At 34.5% G+C, this 23,166-nt stretch overlaps 1 protein-coding gene across 10 annotated transcripts in view; it reads left to right on the forward strand.

Annotated features, from left to right (window-relative positions):
- FXR1 (FMR1 autosomal homolog 1) overlaps nt 1-23,166 on the forward strand; it is a 57,896-nt gene that overhangs the window by 31,653 nt on the left and 3,077 nt on the right. For 4 of the 10 annotated variants that reach the window (XM_067034089.1, XM_067034087.1, XM_059063885.2 and 1 more), the window contains 8 exons: nt 944-1,114; nt 2,472-2,550; nt 6,175-6,284; nt 10,908-10,994; nt 12,184-12,241; nt 12,329-12,391; nt 17,983-18,186; nt 19,635-19,835. In XM_067034089.1, the coding sequence (XP_066890190.1) occupies nt 944-1,114; nt 2,472-2,550; nt 6,175-6,284; nt 10,908-10,994; nt 12,184-12,241; nt 12,329-12,391; nt 17,983-18,186; nt 19,635-19,835 (973 nt within the window). Of the gene's footprint in view, nt 1-943; nt 1,115-2,471; nt 2,551-6,174; nt 6,285-10,907; nt 10,995-12,183; nt 12,392-17,982; nt 18,187-19,634; nt 19,836-20,535; nt 20,617-23,166 lie in introns of all 10 variants that reach the window. The other 6 variants (XM_067034088.1, XM_059063882.2, XM_059063887.2 and 3 more) reach the window with 3 other exon arrangements.

Consider the following 23,166-nt stretch of genomic DNA (forward strand, 5'->3'; position numbering starts at 1 on the left):
TACATGGCTTGTAGTTTCAAAAAAGAGCCTATCATTGCTTCTCTCCATCCTAAGGTATTCCTGTTTTCTCCTCTTTGCTGCCACACTATTAGGAGATGTGTTCCCCCCACCCCCTCCCACACGCACTTGTGCATACACATGCTGTCTTAGAGAAATTGGGGTACGTTTATCTTTAGGATAAGTACACGAATGCCCTTATTAATTTAAAAGTTCCAAACAAGGGATATGTGAATGAGTTTTGAAACATGAATCATCTGAATTGGAGAGCTTCCTGTATCAGTAATTCTGGAAAATTGTTTTAGAATTACTGTTTTCTGTGACCATGATTAAATAGACGGGTCGACCTTTTTTCCCCTTCCATTATATGACCCCAAATGAATTTCCTTTATTCCTTTTTTTCTTAGTTCTTTTTCTTTTTAAAAAAAAAATTATAGTGAAATAAACATAAGGTTTACCATCCTAACCATTTTTAAGTGTGCAGTTAGTTGATAGTGTTGAGAAGTGTATTCACATTGTTGATCCACCAATCTTCAGAACCTTTTCATCTTGCAAAAGTGAAACTCTGTGTCCATTAAACAACTTCCCATTTCCCCTTCCTCCCAGCCCCAGGTCACCACCATTCTACTTTGTTTCTATAAATTTGAGTACTCTAGATGCCTTTGTAAGTGGAATCATGTAGTATTTGTCTTTTTGTGACTGGCTTATTTCACTAAGCATAATGTCCTCAATGTTTGTCCATGTCATAGCATGTATCAGAATTTCCATTTTAAGGCTGAATAATTCTGGTTGTACTCACATATCACATTTTGTTTATCCATTCATCGTTCAGTGGACATGTGGGTTGCTTTCACCTCTTGACTGTTGTGAATAATACTATGAACATGAGTGTACAAAAATTTTTTTTGATCTTTTATAATAATTTCTAATTTGCCTCTTTTACTAGTGCACAAAACAACTTGCAGCAGCTTTTCATGAGGAATTTGTTGTGAGAGAAGATTTGATGGGCCTGGCAATAGGAACACATGGTAGTAACATACAGCAAGCTAGAAAGGTTCCTGGAGTTACAGCTATTGAGCTAGATGAAGATACTGGAACATTTAGAATCTACGGCGAGGTAAGCTGTTTGCCCTCCACCTTGGGTAACTTTCCTATAACATATTAACTATTGTATGGAATTTCAGTTTCCGAAGGGTGAAACACTTTAAATTAATCAGCCTGGCAATCGTTACATGTATGTAGGTGGATTAAAGGTTGTGTTTAATGTGTACTCTTCTCAAAAGTTCCTTAATCAACTGCTTCTGAATTTTACTGTTTTACGTGCATTACAGATAATTTATTCAAATATTTTTTGAGTGCTTACTGTTGGGCACTGGCAGTTATAAATAGCATATAATAGAATAATACCTTTTGTAGAACTTGAATTTGAATAATATTTTGTCACTGGTTAATTGTGACGTCTGTGTGAACAGGAAAATAATCTGAAAAATAAATCAGACTTTTCTTCATTGAGACCATCCTTCACATTAGAGTAAATGAGTTTTTTGGGGGTGATAATTTCAAGTCTTGACTTTTCATTTGAGTCACATAGTAAATCTTACTAGAGGCCTGATTTTTACTTCCGAAACTGTTAGAAGTGGGCAGTATAACAAAGTAATTGAGATGAAAAGCTTTGGAGCCATACTGCCTGAATTGGAATTTTGTCTCTACCACTTTGGGAGGGCTTGGAGAAGGTTACTCAGCTTCCCTGCATAATTTTCCAAATTGTAAAATGAGAATAATAATAGTGCTTACCTTACAGTTTATGAGGATTAAATACAGTTTAAAAATTTTTGCTGTGTATAATACAGTGAGCACACAATATACTTGACCTATGGTTATTAAAGGACGAACATTAGAAGTGGAAGTTAACTGTTACTAGAACTATAAATTTCTTTTGGAGAAGGACCCCCCCCCTCCATCTTCTAGTCTTTTAAAAGCGTAACCATTAGTGATTAGGAATTTTAATGATGTTATCAGTAGGTAATTTTTTTTTTAATGCATCTGCAGAAACAGCCTTTTAAATCATTTATGTTGAGAATGAAAAAACAATGCAGTTAGTACAGACAGCATGAATAATTTGTTTTTAACACTCACCTGGAGAATTCAGCATAGGAGTGTGGGCCAGATGTATTTAGGATTAGGTTAAAACTTGGCTAAACTCTTGTTAATTTTCTCAGGAGCTTAAAAGGGACCTTAGAGATGTCTAACATATTTTCGTTGTAAAAGACTCTTTCCTAGCTGTTTAATGATTACTGTGACTTTTTTTGGAAAAGTACTTCATGAATTACTTTACTTTAAATGTCACTCTGGTGGTCTGAGCAGAATCTTGTACTAGAGCATAATAATTCAGTTTTTCTTATTTTATTTTTGTTGTGGATTGTGGGTTTCTTCAAGGTTGAGTTTCATGTTTATTTCCCCTCTTGCCCCACCAGAGTGCTGATGCTGTAAAAAAGGCTAGAGGTTTTTTGGAATTTGTGGAGGATTTTATTCAGGTTCCTAGGAATCTTGTTGGTAAGTACTTCTACTAAATGTTAAATAAATTAAATGTTATTTAATTACATACAGTGACTTAATTGAAAATTAGCATTTTCGGATATCTTAAAGCTGTGTAGAGTATTTTTTTTATAACAGTTTGTCATTATAGTTTTTCTTAAGCCTTTTCATCCTTTGGCCTCTTAATATTTTCATTTGCTTGATGTCTTTATCATTCATATCCATCAAAATTGTTGTAGTACTTTTTGAGAAGGTATTTGTGGTAATTTTTTTCTCTTGTTTAATGTAGAAGAAAAAGTAAGAGTGGACTAACAATAGGGTAATAAACTTCTACACAGTAGGACTCGAGTAAGTAAGAGTTGTTGCAAAGGCATAGAATAAAGTTTAAGAAGTCATAGGCAGGAGAGAAGGATGGTGGTGATGATATGAGGGGAGGTTGCACTATTAAGTTTTTGACACTCAGTGAAAACTGCTGCGCCCATGGGTTATTAAGTTATGTGACAATTTTTTGAATTTGAAGGTGCAGTTAAATGAGCATTATAGCTTGGGATTAGTTGTTTAACAGCTTTGTTATTAATATTCTCTACATCTGTGCTGTCTGTACTTTAAAATGCTGTTTGAGACATATGGGAGAAGCTTTGGTCACATGTCAAATACTTAGTGATTATCCTAAAAGTTTGACATAAAGCATCAACATGATGTAGCAAAATTTACTAGGGGAATGGTTTTTTATGATTTTTTTTTTTGTCATCTATTGAATCTCATTAGTTTTTTGACCTTAATGAAATAGTTAGAGCCCCTTGGGCTCCATTTATATATGGTTATGCCTATAGGAAGATTCTATACATATTTTACTTGTCAAATTCAGTAAAACATTAGTAGGTGAAAATTAATAAAAAAAACTACACTTGCACTATTAAAAAAGATGTTTGTTTTGGCCAGTAGCAATTAGTGCACTTGGGATAATAGTGTACAACACAAGAATTTGGACAGTTTCATGGTGTTCAACTATATAAAAATCTTTTCACTTCTGCCCAAACATTTGGATGGGTGTGATATACTACCAGTTAAGTAAGCTCCACTTAATCTGTTCTTAGAAACCACTGTTCACTGTACACTGAATTGCTGGAGATTGAGAGGTTAAAATTAAATGTCTCAGGAATTGTACATAATTTTAATAAATGTTAAGATACAAAAAGTTACCAAGTGTTTATTGTTGCCTAATGAAATTGCCTTTGACAAGAAAACTGCTTTTGAAAATGATTCCCTTTGTTGTTTATATAATACTCTATTATTGACAGCTATCAGTACTAACATTTTGGTTGCTGCTTTTACAGAACATAATTTAACTTAAGATTTCTTCACTTGTAAAAATGATTTGGAGGTGAGTGTGTCCAAGGGAGTCAGGGTTCTTTCCAGCCCAACAATTCTATAGAAGATAGCTTTGGTCTTGCAGAATTTGTGGTAGTGTTAATTTTAAGTAAAAATTCCTGATATTTCAGAAATAAGGAAATTGGATGTATTTGTAGCTCTCAGATTTTTCTCTGTATTCGTTTATCTGTGCAGTGATGTGAGTACCTGTCATGTCTCTTTTTTTCCTCCACCCTGGCTTGGTTGGCTTTGGTGATTTGGGTTATTTGTTTACTGTTTAGAAAATAAATATTATCAACTATCATGCGTTGGTGAAATACTCAGAAGTAAGGACTTCAGTTGGTTGGTGTGTATAATAGTAGTATTACATCTTCCTCCAAAATGTTTTCTGGGTGAAGCAGTGTTTTGAAAAATAGTACATTCTTAGTCCAAGTGAAAGAGGAAAAAAAAGAGGACTGAGATGTAAATGGGAACGAGGACTACTTGGTAGGTAAGTTTCAGAGAGGATTCCCGCACATATTCAGGCTCCAAGGGTTATAGACTTGTTGACCATTCCCACCCTTCCCAAATCAAAAGTATTACATGAACATTGATTTGAAAATTTATTGAAACTTTTCACCTCCTGGAAGCCTTCCTTAATCACTTCTCTACTCTGTCCCTTCAGCATTTATGCTCAGTGCTCAAATTATACTACAGGTCTGCTTCAGTTTGTCAATATGCTTTGGAATTTAAACTGTGGAAATGATCAGTTAAAATACTGACGGTCTCTGGTGGGACTAAATAAAACTTGCAGGTAGGTCCTTGCCACAGACCCCAGAAGGGTGATGGATATTCACTCACCACTGGTATAGTTCACAAGAAGGAGGAGGTAAAGATTTGGGGGAGGGGGTATGATATATCAATCTGATTTTTGTTTTTTCGAAAAGATATTTGCTTATTTTTAGCAGGGTCAAGGATGGAGTTGCTGCTTGAGCTTCACTGTGTTAACATGAAGGTTGCTTTTATATGCTGCTGCTAGGGCTGCTCAGAGAAGACATTCATCATGTGACTTCCCTGTCCTACTCCTTTGTTTTTTCTTTTTACCTGTTCAATTACTGGTGCTTTTAAATTTAGAGTTATTGGGCAAGGAGGTTTGAAAATCCTATAATAGTGTCTTCTGTATTGACTGGCTTATTGTTGCCATTGTTTCCTTATTTATCTCCTTCCCCCCTTATTTATTCTTTATTGGGAACTGTTCTCTCAAACATGCAATAGGAGAAACTTACATTTTAATCTCTTTCAACCAAAATTAATTTATTGTGGAAATAGATTGCTGATATAGTATAAAATTTTAATTAATTGAGGATTTGGACTTAGCAAATAAGGTGTTGCTGTTAACTTAGGATATATCTATTCCATATACTGATAGTCACTTGAACATTTACTTCTGTTACCAGGTAACACTACCCAGTATTGCTTTGTTACTTTATGGGTGTATGTTAGCTTTATAACAAGTGAGTTCCTAAGGGGAAGAGCATCTTCGTGTCCTCCTTTTAGTTTCTCCTCTAATTATTGGATACTCAAAACCTGCTATGTGGCAGACTTACAGGTTAAGTGTGGAGAAGGTAAATAATTTGAATTTTATGTCATTTTACAGTATTTCATATCTAGGAAGACAGCAAACCATATACATGTTGTATGTTCTGCAGTACTTAAAAAAAACTTACAGGTGTAAAATGTAATACTTGTTAAATGTCAACATTTTATTTTGGTGAAGAGAATATTCCTTTTAAAAGAATCTTGAAGTCACAGGTGTCTTTTGAACAAATATGAACTTAAAAGCCAGATTGATGACTTTGTTAGTTTGAATAATAATATATGTAATATGTCATAAATGTAAACAAATTGATGTGTTTAATGCCAAAATAAAAGTTTTCTTTTTGCCTTCATTTATATATCCAAGTTTTTGAAATAAATGGGTTGGACTTGATATTTTAAAAAGAAAAATGATATAAAACATTAAAAAGTATTTAGACGTTGAAAATGGCTTACATGTGAGTGGCACTGTCAATCTCAGTTAATAGTAGTTGCCTTACGCATACCGAAGTGAAGTTTTCATACCAAGGATCAAGTTCCTCAGTGGTCTTTAGGGTGAGTTAATTGAGAGTAAGAAGATGAAGTTTTGCTTGGTTTTTATAATTTGATAGTAAGTCAGATTATTTGGGCTGGTGTTGAAATGATAAGCAGTGTTGGTTTTTAACTTACCATTATATATGTTTTCTCTTATTAAAGGAAAAGTAATTGGGAAGAATGGCAAAGTTATTCAAGAAATAGTAGACAAATCTGGTGTGGTTCGGGTGAGAATTGAAGGAGACAATGAAAATAAACTACCTAGAGAAGATGTAAGTATTTAAAACATAGTTTGCCTGTGTCATATGTCTCCCTTCCCCCCGCCCCCCCATTCTTTTTCTGGTTGACTTAACAATACTATTTTTTATATTTTGAAAATTGTTTTAGGAAAGTTATATCCAGTGAACTGCTTCGCAGCAGATTTTTCTTTTTTAAAAAGTTCTGTTCCTTACAGTGTTGCTTAACACACTTAGAAAACAAGTCATCTTTCAGTTGTTGGCCTTGGGCTCTTGGTTGGTTTCTCAGTATGTCGGTAAAACAGCCAATTTTTGGAAAAAAAAAAAAGACTGATAATCCTAACAGTTCTTTTTTTTGTACTTAGAGTGTAAAGAATTTGATATTCTAAACAAAACAGTCGGCTGTGAAGGAATTCTTGATAAGTAACACTTCCTTGACCTTTTTTTTTTTAGAATTTGTAAGCCCTAATTATTTCTTAATTGAAATCTTTAAGCTTTATGTTGCTAGTAATTCTGATGCCAACTTTGTGAAATTTCTTTTTCAGTCTTTTTCTTACATGTTGATGTCTTTTCCACAGTGCTGTATTTTTCCTTCTCATCCACCACTGTAAGCATCTCTCACCTTTGTGGCTCCAGTGGTCAACTCTGTATAAGTTGCATGTCTGAACATAAGGCAAGGATTTTCCCCCAAATTATCTCCCAGAAAGCAGTACATTCACACCTTCCTCAGTTTTGCATGATAACTAGAGAGTTCGTTTGCCTATCGGACAGAGTAAGTTTTTCTTTTTTTAAAAAAGGCTTCCCTGGTGGCGCAGTGGTTGAGAATCCGCCTGCCGATGCAGGAGACACGGGTTCGTGCCCTGGTCCAGGAAGATCCCACATGCCGCGGAGCAACTAAGCCCGTGAGCCATGGCCGCTAGGCCTGCGCGTCTGGAGCCTGTGCTCTGCAACAGGAGAGGCCACAACAGTGAGAGGCCCGCATACCGCAAAAAAAAAAAAGACACACAGAGAAAATTGTAGATTTTGGCTCAGATAAATAGCCTCACAGCTGGTATTTGATGTTGTAAAGATGCCTATGAAAGATACCATTTCCTTTATTCCTTTTAATTAATTAATTAGTTAGAATGTGGAGGTAAATACACACTTAAAAAGAAATGTCTTACTATTATACAAATGAGTACTTGTGGATTGATTTCATCCTACACTGCTTCAAAAACTGCTGTGAACCTCAAGTAATTTTAACTTTGGCACTGTCCCCGTTTATACTTAATATATAAAATAATGGTGATCCATTTGGCATCCAACAACCACTGCCTAAAATTGATCTGAAGGTCAAGGTGTTTACTGGGCAGGGTCATTAATGACTCAATTATAAATTTCTTAGCTTGATACTAATATCTAGTCTTCCCTTAGCTTGACTTATTCCCAGTTGCTTTCCAGTATTTACTATCTTGTTGCAAGCTAATTCCTCTAGTCCCTCCTTCATAAATTAAGAAGTTATTGTACTTTGTAGTTTTGGTCATTGTTACCTCCATTTCTGTACCAGAGTTAAGAAATTTAAATGCTAAAAGATACCAAGCACATTATGTAAATTACAAAGCAAGTTGGGATGTACAAGATAGGAAAGGGAGGGCGCACATTGTGCCTTCCTATAAAAGAAACATGCTGCTCACGTTTAATCTGGATGCTGTGTAGGAATGCATGTATTATGTGTTGCTGTTTCTTCCAATATTTTAAAGAAAAGCTGGAAACCTAAACAGTACACAAAATTTTTCAAAACATTGCATGTGAAAACAAATCTGAAGGTTGATATTGGCTTATTTGGGGCAACCATTTCACAATTTAAGCTGTCTAGGGGGCATTCCCTGGCGGTCCAGTGTTTAGGACTCTACACTTTCACTGCTGTGGGCCTGGATTTGATCCCTGGTTGGGGAACTAAGATCTCGCAAGCTGTGTGTCGTGGCCAAAAAGAAAGAAAGAAAAAAAAGCTGTCTAAATCCCCTGGAGACTCAGTTTATAACTTGTTTACTCTGAAGTCTTTGGTGACTCACCTCTAGCCTGATACGACCTTTCCACCTGTATACCGTAGCTTTTATTGTCTGTATAATTGTGTATTTAATGATTTTCTTTAAGTCTTATATTTTGTTTTCTGGTTTATCTTATGTCTCCAAGCCAGGTTATGGAGCTCCTTGAAGTCAAGAAATCAAATCTGAATTCTCATTCCCTAGCATAATGAACTGTATAGAGTAGGCACCTGGTGAATATTTAAAGTCACTTAATTAAGGTTTTAAGATTAGATTTGAGTTTTTAATTGTAAAAGAAACACAGTTTATGTAAAGGTTAGAATAGCACAGAAAGGTATGATGTAAAAAATAAATTATATTTATGTCCTGTCCATGTCTTTCTCTTTCTATCATGTCTAATAGATTTTAGACTTGTCAGGTTGACTTTTTGTGTCTTCTGCTCTTAAAAATAATGTTGCGGCAAAGATCCCTTGTGACTGAAGAGTAAATTCCTGGAAGTGCATTTGTTAGATCAAAGGGTATATGGCATTTAAATTTTTAGATCTTGTTAGTTTTTCCACAGATTCCTCCACCAGTATAGAAAATGTCTGTATTCCACATATTTGCCAATACTGAGTTTAATCACAGTTTAATTAGTGCCATTCAGAAGATGTACATATTATCTTTCCATTTGCTTGAAAGACATTTTCTATAAACAGATTGTACTTCGCATATTTTTCGTCATTTTTTATTACTGAAGAGTGTAAGCTTTTGCATTTTGAGTAAGTTAGTCTTTTTAGGTATGTGGCAAATATTTTTGCCTTCTGACTTATGCAATTTTGTGTCATGTTTGGCAGGTCATTGATTGTTCAGAAGTGCATTTCTAGTTTTTTCCCTCCTTTTTTTTTTTTTTTTTTTGGTTTAATGTTATCAGGAGCAGGATCAGCTTTATTTTTTTGAGTGCTAGTTTGTCTCAGTGTCACCTGTTAACTATATATAATCAGTTTAAAAAATTTTTTAAATCTAGAAATTTCACTGAAATAACTTAGATGTAAACTCATATATTCAGTAATAATCATTTATTCTTTACTCCAGTTTTTTTTTTAATCGTTTATAATACCTATTAAAATAGTCTGTAAAATACGTGCAGTTAAGGATGCCTCTTTACTGCTCCTTTTCTTTGGAGGTAACTATTGGTTACTATCTCCAGTTGGGGGTCAAAGCATTCTATTTCTCTTAATCATAGCAGATCAGCTGTTTGGAAAGACTACCTTTTTTATCTACTTGGTGAAATTCTATTTACTTTTAATATTGACTTTAAATGACAGTAATATTCTTATGAATTCCCCTAAATTTCCACATCTGGGATGGCATAATTCACATTCTACCTAATCTTCCTGTGCTTTTAAAATTCATATCACTAATGCTGTACGAGATTATTACAGGAAGGTTTATTATCTTTTCTGAGATTGTGATTACCTTTAGAACAGGGACTTTATCCTATTCCTTAGCATAGATTCTGGCAGTTAACAGGTGGATGTTATTTGGAATTAAGTAACTGGATATGAAATTGGCTGGTGAGCAAATTGTTTTCTCAGCTGTAGAATTGGAATATTTCTTAAAGTGAATTTTTAATGAACATTAAATAATCAACGTAAATAATATAGTCCCAGAAATACAGTATGTGATAAGAACTTTTTAGATCTCTTTTTTTCCCTTCCCCTGTCTTTTATTCACTTTGTATCCTCTGTTTTCTGCATGTGAATTTTTGAGGACACTGTCAAGACTTTCTCACTTCCTAATGAGCTTAAGTTAAGAGTCCCTTGTTTCATGCCTTCCTAGTTGTAATTACTTCCTTATAGTCAATCGCTCTAAGCTCCATGATAGCTGTGCTCTTTACTGTAGCCTTAGCACCTGCCCTGGTGCATTTCTTCTTTTTGATCTCCCATACTAAAATTCAATTAAATTTTTAAAAAATTATTTTGAAAATAAGTCACATACTAGGTTCTTACATAGAATAAAAAGTTAAGCCACACTTAATTCCATATTTAGAATCCAAAGTTAAGCCAGTTTGTTTAGATAACTGTTAGGAACTATTCTGTAAAAATCAAGAAAATGAAGGAAGACACTGTGATTGGGTGAGTTTACTTAGGATCTGTTACTTGCCCTTAGCCGGTAGGAAGCTGGAAGTTTACTTCTTTAAAGGAAAAAAAAAAAATCATCATCATATTCTCCTCCTCCTCACTTTTTTAAACCTTCCTCTTTTGAAATTCAGCTAAATAAACCAGGTCTGGGTTAATCCTTTCATTTGCTTTAATAACTGGTGACTAATTGCCCATATCAGTAATTTCTTTACATTGCATAAATATTGAGAGTCTGTAGATGATGCTTCTATTAATGGTCATGAAGTACTCCTTCCATTACACACATGTTGAAAGTTTTGCTATCTGAGCACATACTGTAGGGATAACCTGGCTAATGGGTTTTATTATGTTTTTAAGGAAAGCACTACTAAAGTGATATATCTAGTCTGAAAATTCATGCCAGTTTGATGGAAAATTTCTTTAAAAGTTGGTTTATATACTTAAAAGGATTAGATTGAATTAGAAATTAGAAAACAAATATTAAATACTGAGGATGTTGTGTTTTCTTACAGGGGATGGTTCCATTTGTATTTGTTGGCACTAAAGAAAGCATTGGAAATGTGCAAGTTCTTTTAGAGTATCATATTGCTTATCTAAAGGTTTGTATAGTGTTCATATCATGTTGCTCCACACGTTAAACTTTAATTTTACATTTGTAGTAAATTTTAAGTCTTTAAATATTTTTGTTAATTCACCTTCATATTTGGCCTTTCTTTCTGCATGAGAATATTAAAAGTCCTTTGCTGTAGTAAAATGATTGGCCTCACGTACATTTTTTCTCTTTCCCTCTGTACTTTTACATTTCTTTCCCTACTGTTTAAGACATGGTCGCTCTTATGTTTGATGCAGATAGGACACAGAACCAGGAATGAAGGTGGGCTTTCTTGGTAACTGATATTCTCTGAATCACATGTACTACCCCCATAGATATCAGTTGATAATTCTTAACCATTGTTTTTAATATAGTCTGTCTGGGTTGATGAATAAAGAGAAAAGGTTTTAGAAAAGAAATTCCCTATACGTTGGAGTTGTCATTTTCTACTCTTCTTATTCCTGCTGTTTTTTTCTTGTTTATAGTATCTCAACTGCTCTGTCTCTAGTTATGTTTTCCTTTTAGTCACTCATATCATTGGCTGCTGTGTTAATATTTTGAAAGCACCCCAATAATGTCATTCCTTTTTTAAAAACTCATCTTTCCAATACTCTGCTGCCTTTTAGCCAAGAGCTTTCTCTAGACACTTTACCTGCACATCCTGTAATGACCTCATTCTCTGAATGACCAAGTCTGCCAGTTCATCTAGGTCACAACTCAAGTGTCATCATTTTGATAGGAAAGTAGGTTATTAATAGTACCTGTCATAAATGGTACCTTACCTCATTTAGCTGAGTTTTTACTCCTTGAAGGCTAGATCTGGTAATTTTGTGTAATTATTAGCTGTTTAAGTAGGTTATTTCAGCACTTGTCTGTTGAACATCCCCTAGGTTATTCTAATGCTTGTGTGTAAACATTCCCTTGAAGGAGAAGAGTCATTGTCTTTTTATTTTGCATACCTGTAGCACTTAGCATGGTTGGCACATGATGCTAAGGCATTTAGTAAATGCTTGGTGAATTGAATTAGCAAATGACCTTGTAAATTGTGTTCACTAGGAATACAGTTATAGTTTGCTGAATAACTGCCCAAGATCACAGCTTCTTTCATTCGTAGGACTGGAGTATAGCTCAAGCTCTGGGCTTTAAGAAGACAAAAAAATACATGTAAGATTTATCCTTTTTTGTTTTGGTTATAGGAAGTAGAACAGCTAAGAATGGAACGCCTGCAGATTGATGAACAGCTACGACAGATTGGTATGGGTTTCAGACCTTCTTCCACCAGAGGGCCTGAAAAAGAGAAAGGATATGCCACTGATGAAAGTACCGTCTCTTCTGTACAAGGTTCTAGGTCTTATAGTGGAAGAGGCAGAGGTCGTCGGGGCCCTAATTACACCTCCGGTTATGGTAAAAAAAAAATTTTTTTTTTTGGTAGTGGTTTTGGTGCTCCAATACATTTTGCTTATTATTGTTTTTGGGTTTTTTTAGGATTTATTTTTTATTTCATTTTATTTTATTTATTTATTTATTTATGGCTGCATTGGGTCTTCATTGCTGTGTGTGGGCTTTTTTCTAGTTGCAGCGAGCAGGGGCTGCTCTTTGTTGCGGTGCGTGGGCTTCTCATTGCGGTGGCGTCTTGTTGCGGAGCATGGGCTCTAGTCGTGTGGACTTCAGTAGTTGTGGCGCATGGGCTCGGTACTTGTGGCTCGTGGGCTCTAGAGTGCAGGCTCAGTAGTTTTGGTGTGTGGGGTTAGTTGCTCCATGTCATGTGGGATCTTCCTGGACCGGGGCTCGTACCCGTGTCCCTGCAATGGCAGGCGGATTCTTAACTACTGTGCCACCAGGGAAGTCCTGCTTATTATTGTTTAGTTCATCACTTTATCTTGGCTTTGAGGGCAGGAGATAGTTCTGAGGTACATGTTTTAATCGTGACAGCATGCTTTATATTAATGACAGTAAAAGGTTTGTAGTGTTCAAGTAAAAGGTTTGTGTGTAATGAAATGAAACATGTTTTTGTTAAGTTTATAGCTCATGATCATGTTTGTTCTAAATATTTAGAATAAATATGTATGCAACTTGTTTTCTCAGGTATTTTCCTTGTATAATTATATACATTTTCCAATAAAAACCTGGTGATGGTGGTGATATTACTAGGATTTATTTTTTGCCTACCCTCTAGGAAAAGTAAAAATGAAAAAATACACTAATCACTGTGCCACGATTACATATAGCAAATCTGTACTAGTTTAAAAAATATACTATATTGGTTCATTTGGCAGTTTTGAATATTAATATCTCACATCTGGAATTATTTTGTGAAATACAGCATTTCAGTAATATGAGAGCTTTAAAAGTTAGAACGCAGTTAACATTTTATAAATGAACATTTTTCTAAAATGTGTTTCACTGAGAGGGTAGGGCTTAACCTATGTAGGAAGGGACCAGTGGATGGTGATTGTCAACAATTCTCTAATCCTAAGTTTCTCAGTTTGTCTTCACCTTTGGAGTTGTTCCATTTTTCTGCAATTGGACTTGGATCTTAGCAGTGACCTGATTTTATTCTTCGCTTTTCTCTTTCTCTTCTCTCTTCTCTACTCCCCTATGCTCATCCCAACTGCTTTGGGAAAAAAGTTTCATAAGCCTTTTCCAGAATAGAAGGCATTTAGAGAAAACAAATACATAAAAGCTTTACAATGTGCAGATTCCACTTCCACATTTCATGTTTGACCAAAGGATCATCTAATGATGCCAGAGTTATATTAGATTTGTACTGTCTTTCATTTGTTGTAGAGTTGGATGGTCAAGTTTCCCTTCCCCTTTTTTCATTATTTTAAAGTTAACCCTGTATTGAAGCCTGAAAAGAAAAATTACAGTTACTGTGTTCAGTATGTGAAGGAATGAGAATTGAGAACTATTAAAATCCTGAAAGCACATTTAATACAAAAGACAATCAGTAGTTAAATAGAAATGAAGTACATACTGAATGATTTTAGAGGTACAAATTACTAGTACAAATAATCAGATTTGGTGTTTTGGTTGATGAAGTCATTGAACAATTTTATAAGCCTCTGGGAAGTCCACTTATTGATGAGAGGTCATTCTTCGGCAAAATGCTTTTGTTGACAGTAGAAATAAATTTAAATGAGAATGGTAGAGGAATATCATTTGGATTGAAGAAAGCTATGCAAATTGTTCAGTAGATGGCACTCTTACCTCTGAATCTTTGCAAACTAGTAACATTGTATTTCTTGAAATAGCTGTTGAACTTAAAGTGGGCTCCAGAGAAATAAAAATTATTTGAATTTGGTTGTGGATGTTCTTGTCCACTTAATAGCAGAAAGTTTTTTAGGTGGTGAATATATATATATATATAAATATCAGCTGTATAAGAATTTAACATTTCTGAAGTTATATGTGTTACAATGGATGATGTCTTACAACTTTAATTGGCAGCATTTTCTTTAAATGGCACACAAAATGTGACTTAATGTTGGATTTGATAAAATGTGGGGTTTTAGCTGTTAATATTAAGTTCAGCATACATGTTCATTTAAAAGGATGTGAACCATCTTCATAAGGTGATTTTAGAAGTTTTAGGGGAAAATCTGAGTTAAAATTCTGTTAAAAACAGGTCTTTTTATTTGTTGGAGCCATTACAAATTGAATCGGTTTCATGAATCATTTATAAAGCCTCCCTCCACCCTGACTTCTTGGATTCATGAACTTATATTTTACAAAATTGAGATTGGAATGATTGCAATGATTTTAACGGAGTATTTTTCTGTTGGTTATGCAACAAATCATAATTTCAGAGGCTTTTACAATACTATTATCTTACAGTTCTGTAGATCAGAAATCTGACATGAGTGTCACTGGGCTAAAATCTAAGTGTTGGCATGTCTGTATTTCCTTTTGGAGGCTCTAGGGAAAAATTTGTTCCTTTGACACTTCCAGCTTCTAGAGACAATCTCTGTTCCTTGGCTTATTGCCCGCTTCCTCTCCCGTCTTATAAAGCCAGTAATTACAGAGTCCTTATGCCGCCATCTCTGGTTCTCTGTAGTTGAGAATGGTTCTCTACTTTTTAAAGATCCATGTGATTAATTTGGCCTTACCTGGCTAATCTAGGATAATCCTCCCACCTCAATAACCTTAACCTTAATTACATCTGCAGAGTTCCTTATGCCATCTCAGAAATGTTTAATATGAAGGAAGTGGAACACTAGCCAGTTCATTAGCTTTTTTTGTTTTTGACCTTAATAGCTGTCTTTATCTACTGAAATCTATTTATGATTTAGACACCCTCTTTGAGTATCCTGAGTATTAGATTTAGGTTAAACTTGAGAAATTTTTTTTGCTTATGATACTGAGTTAAATACTACACTGTATTTCTAAAGATAATTCAAAAGGAACTTCTGTTAAAAAATGAGATACTCATCTAACTTCAAATTTTGTTAATGTTTTCAGGCAGGGTATATAGCTTTGTAAATAAGTCCCAAAGTTCTGATACATTCCAAGGTTTTTTGTGATTGTTTTATTTTGTTTTTTAGCTACTCATGAAATGATAAACTACCCTTATTCCTAACAAAGACTCGAATGTCACTACTAGAAGCTTGCTATATTTTTCTTAAAATGTATGTCTAACTTATCCATTCTTATATAATTACTAGCTACATCTATATTTAATGGCATATGGAGAAAAAAAGATGGATAGAAGACTTATCTTTAAAGGAGGAAGGAAGTTGGTAGGCTTGTTTTTAAACTTTACGTTTTAATCCCTGTACTTTAGTACTTAGCATTTTGTGTATCTGAAGAGCTCTTGTGCTTTGCTTTTATCATTAAATGACTATGGAGTTAATATAGGGTATTTTTATCTTTCTTATTTGGGAGTTCAGCATAGGAACTTCAAAATCATGCAGCAAATTCACATCTCAAGAGAAAATTGATATGCATGTTGCTAGGCTTCTGGGGGTATTTAGAGGTATAAGACAGAGCTCTCCCCTTTATTATATTATAGACCAAGTGGGAAGTAAATCCACACTGGAGAAAATAGAAAACAACACATGACAATACTTCATGATAGATACACGTTAATTTTAAGGAAATAAGGGGAGAGGTCTGTTTTTAGTTAAATTGGTTGGAAGCTACAGACATTGAACTGGGCTCTTAAGGAGATAGATTTGCATGTATAGGTTTCCCACACTATCAGAAAGAGTTTTCCTGTGAAACCTTTTGTAAGCTGAAATGGCATAAAATGAAGAACGAATTACCTTAGGACACATCTTGCTAATAGATGCACAAAATAACGTGAGATAAAGCACAGATGCTCACCGACAGAGTTCAAAACTATGTTGGCTTGATGCGGAGTTTAGTTTCTGAGGAAGGAGCTGGGGGGTGCTGCTGTCACTGTTTGGGGTGCTTGCTGCCTCTATAATGGCTTGCTGCAAAGCAAATGCTGAAGGCTATTTTCTCTTCGTGCCTTTTCTTCCTAAAGCAGAAATCCTCTTTGATTTCTTTTGGTTAGCGAAAACAGGTATTTGTGTAGGTCTTTTGTAAAAGCATAATGGTGTAAAATGGGCTTCCCTGGTGGCGCAGTGGTTAAGAATCCGCCTGCCAATGTAGGGGACATGGGTTTGAGCCCTGGTCTGGAGACATCCCACATGCCGCGGAGCAAAGAAGCCCGTGCACCACAACTACTGAGCCTGCGCTCTAGAGCTCGCGTGCCACAACTACAGAAGCCAGTGTGCCTAGAGCCCGTGCTCCGCAACAAGAGAAGCCACTGTAATGAGAAGTCCGCACACTGCAATGAAGAGTAGCCCCTGCTCGCTGCAACCAGAGAAAGCCCGCGCACAGCAACAAAGACCCAATGCAACCAGGGAAAAAAAAAGGTGTAAAATGAAGTTTTGAAAAGCATAGGATACCTCTATGCTAAGAGGAAAGGATGAAAAAATGCCATCCCAGAACCAAAAAAGAATAGAAGTGAGAATGAGTATAATAGTGATTGAGTCATATAAATCTGACACATTAATTGTGTTATAATAATAATGATATTGTAGGCTTTCATAGAATCTTTGCAGTGTTTACATTTTTTAAAGGTCACTATTGAATTCGGTCATTTAGATGTTAGAAAAAGTCCATAAACTTTTAAAGTCATGCTGAAGTTTTGTCTCACTGATAATGGCTTCAACTCCATTGATTGTCAGGTTGAAGCTGTCTTTTCTCAGAGTAACCTAAAATTTGTTCAGTGATTTCAAACGCTGTATTATTCTTCTAACTTAAGACATTATTGTGCGAAAAACATAATTTTATGTAGAGCTGCTAAAAATACACTCCCAGTTCATGAGACCATCAATTATAAGAAATATTCTTATTTCAGAGATGTTAAATGTGAAAAAAAGGTGCTGCCTAGAATCAGTGAAATAATGGTAGAATACAGTATGCAGTTAAAGTACTCATTCTTCTAAATATGATTAAATTTGCTTTTAAATATTGGATAGGGGTCTTTTCTTATTATATTGGGTTGGCTAAACAGTTCGTTTGGTTAGTGAATACATTGTGCAATAAAATTCTTGGTGAAAATGAAAAATGTGTCTTTTATTTTTACTTAAAACCAAATGAACTGTTTGGCCAACCCAATACTAACAATTTGTTAAAAACCTAAAAATGGGCAAAATTTTAAAATTATTTCCCTATATTAAGTGCATTTTCATATTGTATATGTGTAATGTTTTGTATGTTTTCTGCAAAATTCTATTGGCTATGTTTCTGTGCATCCAAACAGTTCAATTTTTAATCTGACTAGGTAAATACTTTATTACTAGTATACAATATTAACATTTAATTATTAGTTAATAAATTTCAAATTCATTAACATTTTTATTTCTCTTTCTTTGGAGCAGCCAATCAGTAGGGTTATTTAAACAATGATTAGCAGGAAACAATGTTGAAAAATTTTACTTTTTTCTTTAATAGAAATATAGTTGGCTTTCTTCTTTCCCAAGGTACAAACTCTGAGCTGTCTAACCCATCTGAAACTGAATCTGAGCGTAAAGACGAGCTGAGTGATTGGTCATTGGCGGGAGAAGATGATCGAGAGAGCAGGCATCAACGTGACAGCAGGAGACGCCCAGGAGGAAGAGGCAGAAGTGTTTCAGGGGGTCGAGGTCGTGGTGGACCACGTGGTGGCAAATCTTCCATCAGTTCTGGTAGTCTTTTATATACTATGTCAGAATCCTTTCTTGGTAAACAGTATAATTTCATATATATTATTTCATTTACCAGGGCCACTCATTTTTGGAAGTTTCTCTTTTTTAACTGAGGAAAATAGTAGAATATATATATATATATATATATATATATATATATATACACACACACACATACACATAGCAACATAAGGAAAAGCGCACTATAGATTGTTTCTCAGTGAAAGTTTAGCTAGAATATTCAGAATGTTCTTGCTTAGTATAATGGGCTGGGGGGAGAATTGAGAATCGTCAGGGATCCATGGACTAGATTATATCAGGGATACAACCATAACATTATTGTATGGCAACTTTTAATAAAACCACTGTTAATAAATTTTAAAAAAAAGGCTGGATCAAATCACACTTTTTACGGGACTTTAAAGTACTCTCTAGTTCTAGTGATATTCTTCAAGTCCTAAGTTCAGTTTACAGACTTCCAGGGAAATAGTTTTTTATATTTTAGTATATTGTTCACTATTACCAAGGTTTATAAAATTATAGTATGCTGAATTACAAAGTAAATGTACTTTACCTAGCGTTTATGATTAATGGATAAACTTAGTGTCTTTTGCAAAGATGCTAGCTTGCTAGCTGTTACCAAAGGAAACTTAGGAAAAATCGTGATTAGGTGAATTTCTTCTATAATTTGATTGGTGGAAGCAATAAATGCACATAGGTAAGATGGGTATTTTTTTTTTTCTTATAAATTATATCTTAAAACCTTTCCTTTCCCACCCTCACCCCACCTTACTCCACCTTCACTCTTTCTTTCTGGAGATGGGAGTGCTAGTTAACATTCATTTCCACATTTTCCTATAACCAGTTAGAATTTCAAATTTTTTAGTATGCTTTTTTGTGTAGACTTGTTTTGCTTGCTTCAGTTCATAGTAAGAGATTTCTATTATGTCATGGAGTGCAGGTGTTGAGTATTATTTGGAAATAGTTCATTAACATTGGCACAAAGAAGCAGCAACCACATTGAACTCAGTTATGGAGACAAAAAGCTGTTTCGTGGGATTGATTCATATTAGCTGAATATTTGTTTTCATTTTTATTTCTCTAGCCTCTGGGCAGGATTAGCTAGGAATGTGAATGTAAAAAGTAGCGTGTAATAATATACTAGTTCCTAATACGTTTTCAAAACAAGTCAAAGAGAAATGGTAGAATGCCAAGTTGTCTGCCCATTTTCTGTTTTAATTTTTCATTGCCATTTAAAGGTTTTTATATTTGTTGTTTTTCAGGTAAAATAGTGATACAGAAAACATTTTATCTGAAGACAGGGTATATTTTTTATCTGGGGAAAATTGAAGTTTCTTATCAGTTGATATAGTTCAATATAGGTCAGAATATTCCTAATAACTGCAGCTCTCTTAAACAAATATTTCTTGCCTCTGACATGCATATAGTGCTCAAAGATCCAGACAGCAATCCATACAGCTTACTTGATAATACAGAATCAGATCAGACTGCAGACACTGATGCCAGCGAATCTCATCACAGTACTAACCGTCGTAGGCGGTCTCGTAGACGAAGGACTGATGAAGATGCTGTTCTGATGGATGGGATGACTGAATCTGATACAGCTTCAGTTAATGAAAATGGGCTAGGTATGTAAGCACTTAGGGAAAAGATATATATTATTGTATAATATTGTTAATGTATGAAGCTTTTTAAAAAAAAAAAACCCCAAACATATGCAATTCACAAGTTGAATTTTTCCTAGTGTTTACTTCAGACGAGGTAGATGGCTTTGTGTCTGTCTTAAATGTCTAGTTCTCAGATTTGTATAGCCAAATAATTTGAAACTGGGAGGGTTATTAAAGTGCCCTTTGATGCCATTAAAACAATACAAATATTCAAACTGCAAGGCACTTAATACTCTTACTGTTCTAAACCAAAATTGGGCTTTCAGTTTGCCTCTTTAAATGTTATTATAATTGACACTAATGAAGGTGTGTATACTGCGTAGGCATTGATTTCCAGAGGGCTAAAATGTCATTAACTTTGGTAAAAAAAGGAAAACTTTATTCCTGAATGCTGATAATTTAAATTAAGTCTTAGAGTTTGTTTAATCAAGAGTTAAAACCCTCAATTTCTGGATGATGATTCCATTTTTAATGTAGTAGGAATGTTTTAAACTACGAAAGTATTTTTCCTGTGAGTAATGTATATTGTTTTATCTTTCCTGTTTAATTAAAAGGTTCTTTTCCCTTCTTTAAATCTTTGAAGGAAAGAAGTTTTTTGGTTTTTTATTTTTTTTTGCTTTGTTTTTGTCAGAATAGTTCATGGTGAACTTTGCAATTACAGATGATAGTGAAAAAAAACCCCAGCGACGCAATCGTAGCCGCAGGCGTCGTTTCAGGGGTCAGGCAGAAGATAGACAGCCAGGTAACTTGCGTGGACCTGTTGCCAACACCAGGTTACAAGCATGAAAAAAAAATGTCATGTGTCTGCTTTCTAAATATATTATACTTACATGTACACCTGTGCATATACATTCAAGATGTGCATTGCATAAATTGTTTACTCAACTAATACAACTACTACTCTTAAGAAAATGCATTCTTCCTTCACACCGTAAATGTGTAGTAAACCTGTCTAATTGAACTAATGTTGTGTCTCAATTTTTTTACATGGAAATACTGTTGAGAAGACCGTTATTTTGTCCACTTGGCAGATTCTGCATTCTTGAGTCGGGGCCTGCCATCCCAGGATCTATGTTGTAGATTGTGATTGAGGTTGATTGGCAAAACTGGGCAGCTTTTGCATGGTGCCTGCTTACTATATCTGGGTTCAGCACCTCATTTTTGTGGGGTTTCTCATACCCACAGTTTAAAAAAAAAAAAGTATAAATGAAAAAAATACTTGAAAGTGTCTTTTTCCTAGTAAGAGGAATGCATGTTATGTTTTTGTTTATTGTAGTGTGATGCCTTTTCCCTTACACCTACTAACTATTCAAATTAATAGTACTTACTTAGTTTTAGAATGTTAATTTAAGTAGATATAATTTTTAGTAACTTCAAAGAAACTTGTTTGCTGTGTCTATACTATCTTGAACATAATTCCATTTCCTTTGTATGGAGAATCACATGTATATTTACAATGAAGAAACTGTGTGCACCAGAAATAAACCCCTTTTAAACTAATCAATTTTGCATTCTTTCCAAAGCAAATTCTTGTGTTTTCCCCAAATAAAGAATGTAAATTCCAGTATCTTTATTTAGAATTTTAAGTTTAGTGGTTGTAGAGACATTTGAGAAAACTGGTTAAGGGTATTAGTTTCCATTCTTGGGGAAAAAAAGTTCATGTTTTAAAGATAGTTGTAAATTTAAAAGGAATTAAATACTGTCAAAATAGGTTCCAGGAAATGTTACTGTTTTCTCTCTCTTTAGTGTTAGAAATACCTTTTAGAGGAAGAGATTGTATTTATTTTGTTTTTTTGAAGCTGGCATAGCAGTGCATACAGTTTTTGGCTATACTTTATAAATAAGGAAATTTAAGCTATTAGTAGTATGGGCTTGAGATAGAATAAATTACAATATAATTTATTAACTAGGTGGATGGTGGTTCATTACTAAGTCAAAGGACATAAAGGGAATAAGGTAAAAGACTTTGATAAAGAAGAGGAAGAGATTTCTGCATGGTATTAATCGCAACTTGAGTAATTTAGTTTTAAATAATTAAGCAATGATTTGTGTTCTTTATTGCATTTATTCCTATTTTACTCTGTTCTTTGGAAGTACTGATTTCCTCTTTAGAACTCATTACCTTTCTCAGCGTGCCCTCTACCCCCTAAACCAACACACATACACATACACACACACACACACACACACACACACACACACACACACACACACACACACACACACACACACACACACACACACACACACACGATAGGATAGGATAGGATAGGGTAGGATAGGATAGGATAGGATAGGATAGGTGGAAAAAGCACATCATTTTCTCCTTTGCCCCTGGAAGGAGTTCTGTGAAGGCAGCTTCTATCCAAAGTTAATGTCAACATTCTCTGAAATAAACAATTATTTAATTTGTTCTTATTTGCTCAGAATTTCTTGTTGCCCTTAGTATAAATTAAGCAGTGAGTATTCTTTACTATACTTAGAAAAGAATGATAGTATACTGGTGTCCAGTGGATTAACTTTGGAGCCCTTAAATTCTAGAGTCCAAATTATGCTGCACAAATTGCCTCAATTTTTTCTAGATATTGTAAATACTTATTAATCTAACATTATTAATTTTGAACTTTTAAGTGGCTTGTATTATAAAGACTGGCTATAAACAGGTTTTTCTTTGAATTAACTGAGGTTATTTTTAGTTTTACCTCCCTTTGGTAGGGGAAGGGCACTGATAAATTTTTACCTTTCCAGCTAAGTGCCTATTAATTAATTGATAAACTGTATCAAAGTATACTATTCTCTGTACATAGTGGATGAAGGGTTCTAAGAATGGTCACGTGTTCAAATTTAGCAGTATGTGTGTCTATGCATCAGGGTTTCCAGGTAGCTGAGTTCTTCCAGGTGTCACTGAGGGCTCAACCATGGAAACAGAATGAATTCATTAAGGTGCTCTCCAAACTAGAATACTTCCTAGGATGCTTTTGCTTCTGTGTATGTAGATATAATGATGAAGTGGATTTGATAGTATCCCTCTCCCCAATTCTGGAAACTATTATTAAATGTATTTATAAATTCATTTACGGTGAATTTAAATGACCATTTATAAAGCTCCAGAATGAGCACATTGAGTTTCTTATAATTTGGAGGAAAAGAGACAGTTTTAGACATGAAACATCTTTATTTAGTTGTGTTTCTAAAGATGTGTATTAGTTCTGAATTGTTGTTTCCTTGAGATTTAAAAAGATTCATTTTAATAGTTCTAGAAAGTTCTTGGATCTTACAAAGAAAGGTGTTA

Source organism: Kogia breviceps, chromosome 5 (assembly GCF_026419965.1).
Source record: "Kogia breviceps isolate mKogBre1 chromosome 5, mKogBre1 haplotype 1, whole genome shotgun sequence".
Taxonomy (NCBI): domain Eukaryota; kingdom Metazoa; phylum Chordata; class Mammalia; order Artiodactyla; family Physeteridae; genus Kogia; species Kogia breviceps.